A 14,011-nucleotide genomic window follows, 5' to 3' on the forward strand; every position below is an offset into this window, starting at 1 on the left:
AAGAAAATTTTCTTCAAAGGCCATGGCAAGAGGATACCTTTTGAAGGGGAAAGAATAAATCAAAAAAATTATTGGAATCCTTTTTAATGAAAAGTATTGCAAGAACCTTCCAATGTTATTTGGGTTGAGCTAACACAAGATGAAAACTCCTTCAAGACCAAAAATCAAGGTTGAGAAGAACACCAAAAATATTTGCCATAAATTTTTTGAGAAGGAGAGGTTTTTAGAAAATAACTTAAATAACCCCCTTCCAAATTAGAGAATAAAATATTTGATAAAACCAAATCAATTTTTTTGGAGTGTTACAACACCTACCCCCTTAGGAAAAATCTCGTCCCCGAGATTTCAGCTGATCCTCAAATAGGTGTGGGTACTCTGCCTGAAGAAAGTCCTCTCTTTCCCATGTCGCTTCATCCTCGGTGTGATTGCTCCACTGAACCTTGAAAAACTTGATTGTCTTCTGACGTGTCCTCCTTTCAGACTCCTCTAATACTTTTATTGGACGTTCCCTATAGGTGAGGTTTGGTTGCATGTCAATGCTGTCATGTGATACATGCTTTTCTGGGTTGCTTACGCATTTCCTCAATTGTGAGACGTGGAACACGTCGTGGACGTCTGACAACTCTTTGGGGAGGTCTAGCTGGTAGGCTACTGTGCCTCTTCGTGCGACCACACAGAAGGGTCCAATAAATCTTGGTGCTAGCTTTCCTTTAACTTTGAACCGTTGCAGGCCCCTCATAGGAGATACTCGTAGATACACATATTCACCGGGTTCAAAACTGACTTCACGATGTTTTCGATCGTAATAACTCTTTTGTCAGCTCTGAGCTGTCTTGAGTCAGTCCCTGATTAGTCTAACTTTCTCCTCAACCTCCTCGAGCATGTCTGGGCCGAAGATACGACTGTCTCCTGTTTCTGACCAATTTAATGGGGTACGACATCTCCGCCCGTACAAGGCTTCAAAAGGTGCCAGTTGTAGACTGGATTGGTAACTGTTGCTGTATGTGAACTTGGCGTATGGCAAGCTTTCTTCCCAACTGGTTCCATAGGTGAGAACACATGCTTTCAGCATGTCCTCTAAAATTTGGTTCACGCGTTCAGTTTGTCCATCAGTCTGGGGGTGGTATGCTGTACTGAATGCTAGTTGAGTTCCCAGAGCCTGTTGTAAATGATCCCAGAATTTTGAGACAAATTGAGTGCCTCTGTCGGATATTATAGTCTTTGGAACCCCATGCAGACAAACTATACGGGAGAGATAAAGCTTGGCAAGCTTTTGAGTGGTGTGGGTTGTCTTTACTGGGATGAAATGTGCCACCTTGGTTAATCTATCTGTGATGACCCATATGGCATCATTTCCGTGTTGTGACCGAGGTAGTCCGACAATAAAATCCATTCCAATTTCTTCCCATTTCCACTCAGGTATCCTGTTTGGCTGTAATAGCCCTGCTGGTTTCTGATGCTCGGCTTTAATGCGTTGACAAGAATCGCAAGATGCAATGAAGGTGGCTATATCCCTCTTCATACCGTGCCACCAAAATTTTTCCTGAATGTCCTTGTACATTTTGGTTCCTCCAGGGTGGATTGAATATGGAGTGGTGTGGCCTTCGGCTAGAATTTGCTGTTTGAGGTCCTCTATATTTGGCACGCAAAGTCTGTCTCCGTACCATAATATCCCCTCATCGTCTATGACAAATTCTAAAGCCTTGCCCAAACTCACTTTTCTTTTTATGCCTTCGATGCTAGGGTGCCCGTGCTGAGCCTTCTTAATCTGTTCCATTAGAGTGGGCTGTATTTCCAAATTTGACACAGTGCCTTCCGTGACCATCACTAAGTTGAGTTTGGCGAACTCCTGCTGAAATTCAGGTCTCAAGTTTTGTAGATTGTCGTTGCCCGAGCTGGGGTTTCGACTAAGAGCATCTGCCACTACATTTGCTTTTCCTAGATGGTAGTGGATGCCAACATCATAATCTTTCACTAATTCCAACCAGCGCCGTTGCCGTAAATTGAGCTTTGGCTGTGTGAAAATATATTTGAGACTTTTGTGGTCCGTATATATTTCCTAGCGATTTCCAAGCAAAAAGTGTCTCCACTCTTTGAGTGCATGAATGACTGCTGCCAATTCTAAGTCATGAGTGGGGTAATTTTCTTCATGCTTTCGTAGTTGCCTGGAAGCGTATGCAACTACTTTGCCTTCTTGCATTAGTACGCATCCGAGGCCTTTCCGGGATGCGTCACAATATACTTCAAAACTCTTGTGTATGTCTGGTATGACCAATACCGGTGCTGTTGTTAATCTCCTCTTGAGTTCTTGGAAAATTTTCTCGCAAGCTTCAGTCCATACAAATTTCTTATCCTTCTTGAGTAACTGTGTCATTGGTTTTGCTATGGTGGAGAATCCCTCGATAAACCTTCTGTAATATCCAGCCATTCCTAGGAAGCTTCGTACATCTGTTACGTTGGTTGGTGGTTTCCAGCCGAGTACGGCCTTGACTTTTTCTGGGTCCACGGCAACACCTTCTTGGGTCAATACGTGGCCTAGAAAACCCCTGTCTTAACCAAAATTCACATTTGCTGAATTTGGCGTATAATTGATGTTTCCTTAATTCTCCCAGTACCATTCTGAGATGTTCTGCATGCTCTTCTGGTGTCTTAGAGTATACAAGAATATCATCAATGAACACCACAACAAATTTGTCCATAAATTTCATAAATACTTTGTTCATGAGATGGACAAAATATGCGGGGGCGTTTGTTAGTCCAAACGGCATTGCTATAAACTCATATAATCCATATCTGGAGGTGAATGCTGTCTTAGGGATATCTTCCGTCCGTACTTTTAATTGATGATACCCTGACCTCAAATCAATTTTTGAGAAAACTTTGGCTTGTGCGAGCTGGTCAAATAAATCATTTATCCATGGCATCGGATATTTATTTTTGATGGTGACCATGTTGAGTGCTCGATAGTCTATGCATAATCTCAGTGTCACATCCTTTTTCTTGGCAAATAATACTGGTGAACCCCAAGGTGAGGAGCTGGCTCGTATAAATCCTTTGTCCAGTAATTCTTTTATTTGCTTCTTTAATTCTACCAACTCGGAGGGTGCCATCCTATAGGGTTTCTTGTAAATGGGGGTGGTTCTAGGTGCTAATTCAATGCTGAACTCTATTTCCCGGTCTGGCGGCATGCCTGGTAGTTCTTCGGGAAATACGTCCGGGAACTCACATACCACTGGAACTTTCCTTAGCTCTGAAATGTCCACTTTGTTCAACTTTGGTTGTCGTGATATTGGTCTTTCTTGAGCTGAAACTTTTATCGTCTTCCCATGATGATGAGTGAGAATTACAGTCCGATTGAAGCAATCGATAAATCCTTTGTTGGTGGTTAACCAATCCATTCCTAGGATAACGTCCAGTCCTTTATTTTCCAATACAATGAGGTTTTCCCGAAACTTTAGTCCTTCAAACTCAATAACCACACCTTGGCAGTAACTCTGAGTGATTTGCTTATTCCCGGGGGACTTGATGATCATGGATTTTTCCAAAGGAAGCATCGAAAAATCATGTTGCAAAGCAAAACTCTTCGAAATGAACGAGTGAGAAGCTCCAGAATCAAACAAAACCGTGGCAGGTATTGTGTTGACAGGGAACGTACCGAGTACGATATCTGGGGCATTCTGTGCTTCCTCCTTGGTCACATGGTTCAAGTGACCCTTCTTGTGATTGTTATTGGGGTTGAAGTTGTTATGCTTGGGTGCCGAATTGTTTCCATTGTTGTTTGGCTTGGGGGCTGAGTTTCTTGGTTTTGGGCAATGTTTGGCATAGTGTCCTTCCTCTCCACAAGCGTAACAAGTAACACCTGGGCGATATGTAAAATCCTTGTCCCTTGCGTGAAATTTTTTGTTTGGGCGTGGAACATTGGTTGTGGGTCTGTTCGCCCCAATCTTCTGAGGGTCAGTTTTGTTCCGGTTGTTACGAGCATGAGTAGTCTTGTCCCTTTTTCGTTTGCGAAAATCCTCCAAGCTGCGGCGCTCATTTTCCAATGTAATGGCCTTGTCCACAAGTGTTTTGAAATCCGGAAAGGTGTGTACGACTAGCTGGCATTTAAGTGCTGGTGCCAGACCGTCCAGAAATTTCTCCATCTTTTTGTTTTCCGTCATATGCTCTTCGTTGGCATAACGAGATAATTGAGTAAACTGACTATTGTACTCAGTCACTGTCATGCTCCTCTGCTTGAGGTCATCAAATTCTCTTTTCTTGATCTTCATAATGCTTTTGGGGATGTGCGCCCCACGAAAACCTTCTTTAAATTCTTCCCAGGTGATATTATTTTCATTGGGGTGCATGTGTAGGAAATTCTCCCACCATGATGCGGCTGCTCCCGCGAGGTAGTGAGGTGCATAAAGTACCTTCTCACGGTCTGAACATTGTGCAATAATTAACTTCCTTTCAATATCTCGAAGCCAATCATCAGCTTCAAGAGGTCTATTAGTGTGAGAGAACATTGAGGGACGTGTCTTCTGTAGTTCAGACAATTTGGAGTGCTGCTGGTATGGTTCACGGTGATTTCCCATATTGATAACATGGTTCATCATTTCTTGATGCTGCTGCTGGCTTTGCTCATAAAGGCGGCATACTTGAGAAAATGTTGTTTCACTGCCTTGCTGACTTGACTGCCCCTGTGTGAAGTTGTTACTTGTCGGGGTACCATAATTTTCTTCCGATGGACTTGGCATGGAACGAGTCCAGGGACGAGGCATATTCCACTCTGGGGTATTTTTGCAAAACTAATGAGAAAAACTAAGTGGCAAAAATAAATAATTTTACAAAGGCGGAATTTAAAAGAAACTCCAACATTTTTCAAGAAAATACTTGATTGCGCATGGAGAAGGACCGCTCAGTACATATCTTACACGCAAGCCATAATTATACAATACATCACTCAGGATGTGCGTACACATTCCTGACATGTTATTAAGGCTAGTGCACTTCTCCAAGTTCCTATATGATGCGCATACAAACTACTTCTCATCAAACCTATATACGTATAAACATATCATACAAGCTGGTACATCGCACGGCTGCTAGGCACACTCAGTCAGAGATGGTGAGAACTTCCTTTGGCCTGCCGAGGGTAAGACCCTGTGGTGCTGGAGACTCCACCTCCTCCTCCCTAATAGGCTCCAGGCGCGAAGTACTGGTTTGTGGAACTGGTGCGGGCGCGGTAGGTGGTGCAGCTCTGACTGGAGTAGGAGCAATGACTTGGTCAAACTCCTCAGTGGTAGGAAGGCGGCGTGCGGTAGCTAAGATGGCAGGTGCATAGGATGCTAAGGACAAGACGTAAGTCAGTGGTGGTGCTGTATGGAGGAGCTCCCTCCTGTTGGCGGAACAGCCCTGAACGAAGTCCATACGAGCAGCCACAAGGTCGTCCACGAGGTTATCGAAAGCTACCTCAAGAGCCTTGAGATACTCAACCAACATTTCAATAGCCTCATCTCTCTCTCCCCTAGCGCAAGCGAATGCATAGTGACAAGTGTATGGCACATGGCATGGGAGGTAGCGGTAGCGACGAGTCTTCATCGAAGGGAGCGCATCCCGGAGATGAGCTATCGCCTCACGGGCGGCCATCTGCATGGCATGCCTCTCCGTAGGCATGGCCCTTCCCACGAATCGGAAGCGGCGTGACTCAGAACGTCCTCCCTTGAATTGCACCGAGGCCTGGTGCATAGACACGTTGTCGCTGAGCTTGTGCTGGTAGAGTGTGAACTCCGGGCGAGCCGATGGCCCGATCGCGACCTTGGTGATGGAGACGAGAAGCTTGATGAACCCCTCAGGTACATTGGCGAACACCTGAGACTCACAGTCACTGCCAGCCATCTACAAAAGTAGACAAAAATTCCGAATAGTCAAGTCATAAATTTATGATGACTAATAGAAAATTGCTACATTTGCAAAATGCTAAAAATAGCACTATTGTGCTATTAGCCGATTAGCGATCGCACCTAGTGGCTTCCTACAGTCAGCCTAGCTCTGATACCAAGTTTGTCACAACCGGTTTTCTAGTAAAACACTTATTGAAAAGCCGACCCTTGTATTGACCAGTATAGAAGAATCCTTCTTACCGGTAGACAAATCCTTGATACAGAAATCCAGAAGTACTAAATATTATACAAGATTGAGCTGAGGCTGCTCAACAATTTATTACAAGTACGCCAATATTACACATAAAGGCGGATATGACACAAAGGCATGGAGGCATAACTACAGACTCGTAATAAAAGTGGTGGTGGGTATGTCACAGTGAAGTGGGTGACATGACTCCTAAATCTTACAGCTCATCAAGCGTTGGAGTGAGGCTCGATGATTTTATTTTGGTAGCGGAAGCGTATATAATACAAGTGATCAACTCCAGGATCGCACAGGACTGACTGGGACTCCTCTAGGCGTCTGACTCGCTATCGAACTCTTCATCCATAAGATCGCCTTCGTCAACATCTGGCCAAATCAACAAGCCAGGTGAGTACTTTGAATGTACTCGCAAGACAGTTTGGACATAAGATATAACAAATGCAAACATGATGCACATGAGCAGATTAGTAATACACATTCAGATAATAAATTTTCACTGCACGATAAATAAAAGGAAGTCAGGTGGTAGTCCTCCCGAAATCCCAATAAAATAACTGAAGACCGATCGGGTGTCTGAAAACGACGCCTCGAAAGGTAAAAATAAATTAACATGCCGCAGTCGGGCGTCGGGGCGACACCACATAAAGGGCTTATATTGAATAGTAAATAACAGTGCGTGCCACAGTCGGACGTCTAAGCGACATCTCGAAAAGGGCTTATAATGAAAGTAAATAACAAGGGTGCCACAGTCGGACATCTGAGCGACATCACATAAAGGGCTTATATCGAAAGTAAACAACAAGAATGCCATAGTCAGACGTCTGAGCGACATCACATAAAGGGCTTATATCGAAAATAAACAACAAGGATGCCACAGTCGGACGTTTGAGCGACATCACATAAAGGGCTTATATCAAAAGTAAATAACAAGAATGCCACAGTCGGACGTCTGAGCGACATCACATAAAGGGCTTATATCGAAAGTAAATAACAAGAATGCCATAGTCAGACGTCTGAGCGACATCACATAAAGGGCTTATATCAAAAGTAAATAACAAGAATGCCACAGTCGGACGTCTGAGCGACATCACATAAAGGGCTTATATCGAAAGTAAATAACAAGAATGCCATAGTCGGACGTCTGAGCGACATCACATAAAGGGCTTATAGTTCATCATTCGAATTCAAGTAGTTCATGAATTTAAACCATCACAAGGAAACACTCAGCGCATAACGATAAACTGGTTAGTCCGTTCACAGGAATAACATTCAGCCGAGTTTACCACTCTCAGCTTCATGCTTATTCTCCAGAGACTGTCACTGAGACGGATACTGAGACAGACACGGAGACTGACACTAATATGTTGATCAAAGTCCTTGACCATGGACACGGTTACTCGGATGATTATGAGTCTGCAGAGTTTGCACTGTTATTCCACAACCAACGGATTTCAGTAGTCATGAAGGACTAGTTCCGTTTACGGTATTTTAGAAGAAACACATCTGACCAGTACACACCCATTCCACATTCTGCTGCCAGGGGTCACCCTAGGCAACGTTCAAGAAAAACTTTGAGGCGGGGAGGCTACAACCTCAAATAGCATGGGATCAAATTTATATTCGCGCGCTCTAAGGGGTGTCCCCCTCTCGGTCCCAACCGGAAACACCCATGCCCCCTGACCGTATGACGGGCTTTAATCTAGGGCCATGGAACCCTCATCACGGCCCCTTTATTTGGTGTGTACAAGGAGAGAGGGTTACAACTTACTAAATCGCATTCTTTGCAGAAAGCATGTGGTAGCATGGACGGGGACGAACGGGAACAAAACTTGTTCCATGTTAACACTGGAGTTACGCGGTTGATAAAAGACTGGCATGCTTCAACAATACTAGCTTACAACCTATCATGCCACCACATGATCAGGTTATCTCACCACCATATGAATACATCAAACTTCGAAGCTCACCTGTAGCTTGCCTTGCATGCAATATAACATTCACAATATGCTCATATAACCATGCCATGAGAAAAATTACTCGAGCAAACATGCAAAACACTCATCATATCAAAGGTTCAAACGTGCTTGCCTGGTTCGGAGTAGTCGGAGTCTAGCTCGGCGAAGTTCGCGGTTCTGTCACCTCCTCCGGTATCTACGATATAAATAAATCGCATACTAACGTAAATACCGTGCGTGCCTAAAAATTGTTCCAAAAATTTATCAAATAAATATGATAAAAAACTAGACAGAAAGATAAAGATGACAGAAAAAGAATCAATTCAAAATCATCTTTTGTTAAAAATTTATAAGGGTTTTTATTCCAGGGACTCATGTGTAATGAAACAGAAAGTTTCCAGGGGTTAGTTTATAAAAAACAGAAAACGTTTCAGTTACCAATACGACAACCCAACGGGAAAGCGCACTTTGCCCGAAGGCGTTTTTCCAGGAAAACGGTTCGAATAGAAAAGAGAGGCTGACGAGGGGGTCCCACCCGTCAGGTTTTAATTTTGAAACAGAGCCCGCCGGCGTCCGAAGGCCGCGGTGGTCTCTGGCGTCGATCCATGGTGAGGTAGGGGGAAAAGAGGGTACCTGCGGGTTCAGGGGGCTCTTCCGCACCCGAGGGTGGTGGAGTTGGTCGACGGCGAGCACCACGTCGACGGCGGCTTCTACTCCGGCGGACGGTGGTTCGGGCGGTGGTGGATCTCGCCAGGGAGGGCTGCAGATGTCAAATTGAGTCTCGGGTTAGAGGAGTGGGTGCACTAGGAGGCAACTGGCACGGTCTGGGAGGCGGGGGTGGTCTCACTAGAGGGAATCGTGCCGGAGTCTGAAGCGGATCGGGGCGGCCGGAGTCGGGGAAGAAGGCCTCCCTGAGGTCTCCCTAGTAGCTAGGCGGGGCTCTGGTGAGGTGGAGGTGTGGTGCAGCGTCGAAGGCGAGCTCGAGGGCTCCTTTTATAGCAGATCCGAGGAGGTTGCCGTGAACGGGATAACTCCGGTGGCGATTACGGTGAGGCAGTGGCCGAACGGGGGTTTTAGGTGATTGGGCATCAACATGTTGGTCTACTGGTTCCATCCAGAGGCTAAACTGGGCAAGACTTGGGTGACACTCCAAGCCCTCGACGGAACGGCTCACGGGCACGGCGGCGGCAAAGCGCGCGCTCTACGCTTCTCTGGCCACGGTGACAGTGCTACAGCGTGCACAGGGAAGGAGACGGCCACGCGGAGGCCTCTGGTGGTGTGGGCGGTGCCGGACGGCTCCGTTCTGTAGGGCTGGCCCCTGTTGGCCACCACGGGTGGCTCTGCCACCGTGGAAGACGCCGGCGTTGGCGGGACACGTCGCCACCGATGCTTGTGCCCGTCCAAATGACCGTGCGGCGCTCTGGATAAGAAGGGGGAACAGGGAGCAAGGCGCCACAGCAGTTACTGGCGAGATCGACGCTGTGCTCTGAAGAAAATGACGCTATCGACAGAACCCAACACTGAAACTCTGAATTCTTCTGAATTTGAACAGGAATAGTGCATGCCAACTGTTCGATGAAATGATTTTGGCATGCGGAATATTTTTCTGGAGCTGATCTTTGGTGAGGTGGTCTCTTGATGCATCTAGGGGCTGCCTGAATTATCTCAGATTTTTAGGAAGAGAAAACAAATGAATTTCACCAAAAATGGCAAATCTGGTCCAAACTTGAAGTGGGCAAATTTTAAAAAATTTGTACTGTGGACCAGTGGATCTTGATGGATCTTGGTTGAGGGTGCTAAGGACTAGTCAGAGGAGTTTAATTGGAGTCAAAACTCAAAGGGAAAATGGCAGTTCCTTTGTAAACCACCAAAGTCCAAATAAATGACAGAAAATGATTTTGAGGGCAAAATAAATAGAAATAAAATATAAAAGGGGTTGAGACTTGCTGGAATAGGATGCTTGGCTTGACTCAAAGTGGGTAGATATTTTTGGAAGAAAATTTTCTTCAAAGGCCATGTCAAGAGGATCTTTTGAAGGGGAAAGAATAAATCAAAAATTTTATTGGAATCCTTTTTAATGAAAAGTATTGCAAAAACCTTCCAATGTTATTTGGTTTGAGCTAACACAAGATGAAAAATCCTTCAAGACCAGAAATCAAGGTTGAGAAGAACACCAAAAATATTTGCCATAAAATTTTTGAGAAGGAGAGGTTTTAAGAAAAAAATTTAAATAACCCCCTTCCAAATTAGAGAACAAAATATTTGATAAAATCAAATCAATTTGTTTTGGAGTGTTACTTCGAGGGACTTGCGTATCTGAAGGGGTACTTGGCGATCGACGGACGTCGTGGTACTTGTCGGCCCGGGTCTTGACGTATCCGGGTTCTCTCAAAGCAGTTGTACAGTGCGGTGGCCTGGAGCGGCACCGATCCAGTCAACGCAATGGTTCTCCTCCCGTTCGAAGTACAGGAGGCCGTCCATGGAGGTTGAGGCCGTGATGTCGGCTGACGAACTGAAGGAGGCGACACCTCGACTCCTGCAGCAAAACGACGAGGAGGCGGAGGAGGGGCCGGCAGGCAGCGGAGGTCACAGGGAACGCAGGGGCCACCGGCGAGCTCGCTCGGGGAGCTCCTCGGGCGCATCTGATCGGGGTCAAAGCTGACGCGCCGAGGGGCATCGGGCTTCGCAGGTGGAGCTAAGGTCGTGACGCAGCGACGGTCGTCTGAAGCGGGGACGCGGCCCTGCCGGCGGGATCTAGGCTGGAACAGGCGGGGCGGCAGAGGAGCTTGGGCGCCGAACCGCCGCTGTTGGTGACGCTGATAGAGCAGGCAAGGCACGGAGACGGCGTGACGCTCACCGGAGGGAGCAGCAAGGCAGCGCCATGGAGGGGCACGGCTGGCGAGGAGGAAGAGATGGGGAGCTAGCGAGGAGGCTAGGCTGATCGAGGGCGCTCGCTGGTGGCGTGAGGGAGTAGATCGAGAACGAGAGAGGAATCGGGTCGAGGGGAGATGCGGCGGCCTGGAGGGAGACGAGGGAGAGAGCGATCGAGGAGATGGAGGAGTCGGGCTTTGCTCCTCTGTGCGTGCGTGGTGAGAGTGGCGTGGACAGGAATGAGAGGGAGTGATGTGGATCGAGCGAAGGGGATCGGGGCAGCTAGGGTTAAGGAGCTGGTGGGCTGCGGTGCCCATGGGCCTGCGCGGGAGGCCCGGTTGGTTAGGCCGCATACTAGGTGCAGCTGGGCCGAAGAAGGAGAATGGGCCTGCTGCTCTCTCTCACTCCCTCTATTTTCCTTTAACAGAAAAATAATTAGAAAGAAGAAAAAGAGAGAGAGGATTAAGGAAAAATTTGAGCAAGCAGATAATTTCCCTGGACTCATAAAAATGAGTTTGTTCCGAGAAAAATAGAAAATACCAAGACTGAAGGATGTAAATTCGAACTCATTTGAATTTAATTCAAATGGGTTTGAACTAGAACTTGGATTTAGCAGTGCCCAAAAATGTTCGGATTTTTGGAGGAACCTCGGAATATGATGAAAGAATAAATAGCAAAGTTAGAGGCCAAGAGTTGTGATAACAAAGGCATTGAGATTTTATTTTGCAAGTGTGTTCCGGTTAATTCCAACAAATGGAATATTTAATATAGCTCCCGAATATCGGGAGGATATGTTATAAAGAGAATCACCATGTGAATTCCCTCGGTTTAAACGGATCAAAGATCCATACAAATTATTTAGTTGAGATGCAAAAGACTTATGACATGATGATATGATGCAATGCACATGATGCAACGAACCAAAACGAATCACCCGAGAACACTCGGAAACATGGAAGGCATCTGAAGCTCCGGTCTTGGGGCGTTACAACACTCCACCACTATGAGAGGATCTCGTCCCGAGATCTAGAATGGCACCGGAGGGAAAAAGGAAGAGGAAGATAAGAGGTAAAACTAAGTTGCTTCTTGGACAAACGAGTGAAACCACAAACGTTGAGAGGTTGAAAAAATTGAAAGAAAGAATACAACGAAGATGAACAAAGTTGAAAAATCTCCTTAGAAAAGAGGAACAAGGAAGAACCAATTCGAGAAGCACTCCGGTTGAAAAGTGATATGAAACTTGATCACATGACAAGAACTTGAGCAGAGGGCACAACACTCCGGATAAACAAGATAGAGAAGGAATAAGACTAATATAATTTGGACAGCACTTCGACTGTAAATGGAAGAAATTGAACATGATCTTGACAAACAAGATGATGGATTGAAGAGAGCAACATCACCGTGCCTCCGGAACAAAAGTAAGAATGGAAGATAGATCATTGGAATGACAGAATGGAGAAGAAAATGCCCATTTCTGCCACAAAAGAGCTTGACGAAGGCATCTTTAGGAGAAGGGTCAAGCGGAGTAGTTGGAAAACCAACAACGAAAAGAATAAGCTTGATATGGTCTTATGGAATACATCTCAAATTATGAGGTGACGACCTGCCACTCACGGGAAAAGACTGGATTGATATGAACAAGGAGACGAGAAACTTATTCACCGGAAGGATAAATGAAGAACTTGGGTCATTTATAAGCACCATAAATAGCAACAATCCTTAGGGAAAGCTATAGGTGAAATATAAACCAAGATACTCCAACAAAGAGATTGGTGGATTGAGAAGAGGTCATGCTCGAAGAAATTGATGGATTTAACTATCACATTCCTAACAACTTGCGAATCATGAAGCACGAAGGGAAATTATCAAGAATGGCATAACACCACCTCAAAAGATATGCGTGAAAGAATTGCACTCCGGTATTGCAAGATGAAGAAAGATAAAACTCCTCAAAACAAGACATGTGTTGAACACCATGTTTATTTGAGAGTATAGCTTGGCGGATCTTAACTTCGAGGGAAATCTTGAGGACAATTGAAGAATGGAAGAAATCCTTGATGAACCACCATGTAGAGCCTCCATGACGAACTCCGGTAATAAAATAAATGATCAAGCAAAATGAAAGAGAAGTTGAAAACACAAGGTGAAGACTTGCAATGATTAGATGGATCTTTATGATGAGAAAATTGAGAGAGCTTGGAACTCCGGGGAAAAGAAAAGATAAAGCATTTCGAACCATGAATGTGATATGAAGAACCTCCGGAATAAGGAATTGAATTTACTCGATGAAGCAAGAATAAGAACTACAGTATGCGTATCCTTCACCAATTTAAATTGATGACAAGCAACGGATTTGGCATACTACTTATTCTCGTAGCGCAAACTTGAGAAGGTCTTCAATGAACCACCGGTAGGATTGGAAAGAACGAATGAATTGATGTGATAACGATGACGAGAACTCTTGCACGAACCACCGTAAGAATTAAAATGACCGAATGAAAGATAAAGGAACACCGGGAAGAATCATGAAATGAACGAGGATACTTGAGAGAATTTAGATACAAGTGAATGAAGAGATCATGAATTGATTAAAGGATATTTGATCGATGCACCGGTAAGATTGGAGAACGAGAATGAATAATTTTGAGATGATGGGCTCCGGAGAATCAAACTGAAAAGACTCCTTAATTGCTCCGGATGGGTGAAAAGAATTGTCACAATTGAAAACAATTATGAGAGGATAGCCTCGAACTAGAACCACGAATCTCTGAGGGAACGGATAAGATATGGAGGTAAAACTCTTCTTCGTTCTTCAAAATCCGAGCATGACGACGAGAAACACCACCAAGAATTGTTGAGATACTCTGGAATAAAGAAGAATGGAAAAGTTGAACCAACGATGAAAAGAATTTGAAAGATCTTGGAGAAAATACATATGACTGATGATGAATCATTCTTACGTCAAACTTCGAAAAGAATTTGGCAGTAACTTCGGGAAAATAAGAAGAGTCAGGTAAGATCCTGGAAAAAGACCTGTGGGTTAGGGCCCACTC

General features: G+C 45.1%; 1 protein-coding gene across 1 annotated transcript; it reads right to left on the minus strand.

Annotated features, from left to right (window-relative positions):
* Positions 1-838: 838 nt before the first annotated feature.
* Positions 839-4,736, minus strand: LOC147958866 (uncharacterized). The gene is made up of 3 exons (XM_087532342.1): positions 3,977-4,736; positions 1,718-1,938; positions 839-1,159 (listed from the first exon to the last, which is right to left on the minus strand). The coding sequence occupies exons 1-3, from the start codon at positions 4,734-4,736 to the stop codon at positions 839-841; spliced, it is 1,302 nt and encodes a 433-aa protein (XP_087388468.1).
* Positions 4,737-14,011: the final 9,275 nt, after the last annotated feature.

The sequence above is a fragment of the Triticum urartu genome, chromosome 7A (assembly GCF_056163025.1).
Source record: "Triticum urartu cultivar PI428250 chromosome 7A, HENAU_Tu73, whole genome shotgun sequence".
Classification (NCBI taxonomy): Eukaryota; Viridiplantae; Streptophyta; class Magnoliopsida; order Poales; family Poaceae; genus Triticum; species Triticum urartu.

What these genes read in the sequence shown, in the direction of transcription:
- LOC147958866 (XM_087532342.1), bottom strand. Translation starts at nt 4,736, where the DNA reads ATGCCAAGTCCATCGGAAGAAAATTATGGTACCCCGACAAGTAACAAC. An exon ending in GGACAAGACTACTCATGCTC is followed by an intron (nt 1,939 to 3,976) that starts GTAACAACCGGA and finishes ACTACCATCTAG; the next exon opens with GAAAAGCAAATGTAGTGGCA. An exon ending in TCGAAGGCATAAAAAGAAAA is followed by an intron (nt 1,160 to 1,717) that starts GTGAGTTTGGGC and finishes CATTTACAACAG; the next exon opens with GCTCTGGGAACTCAACTAGC.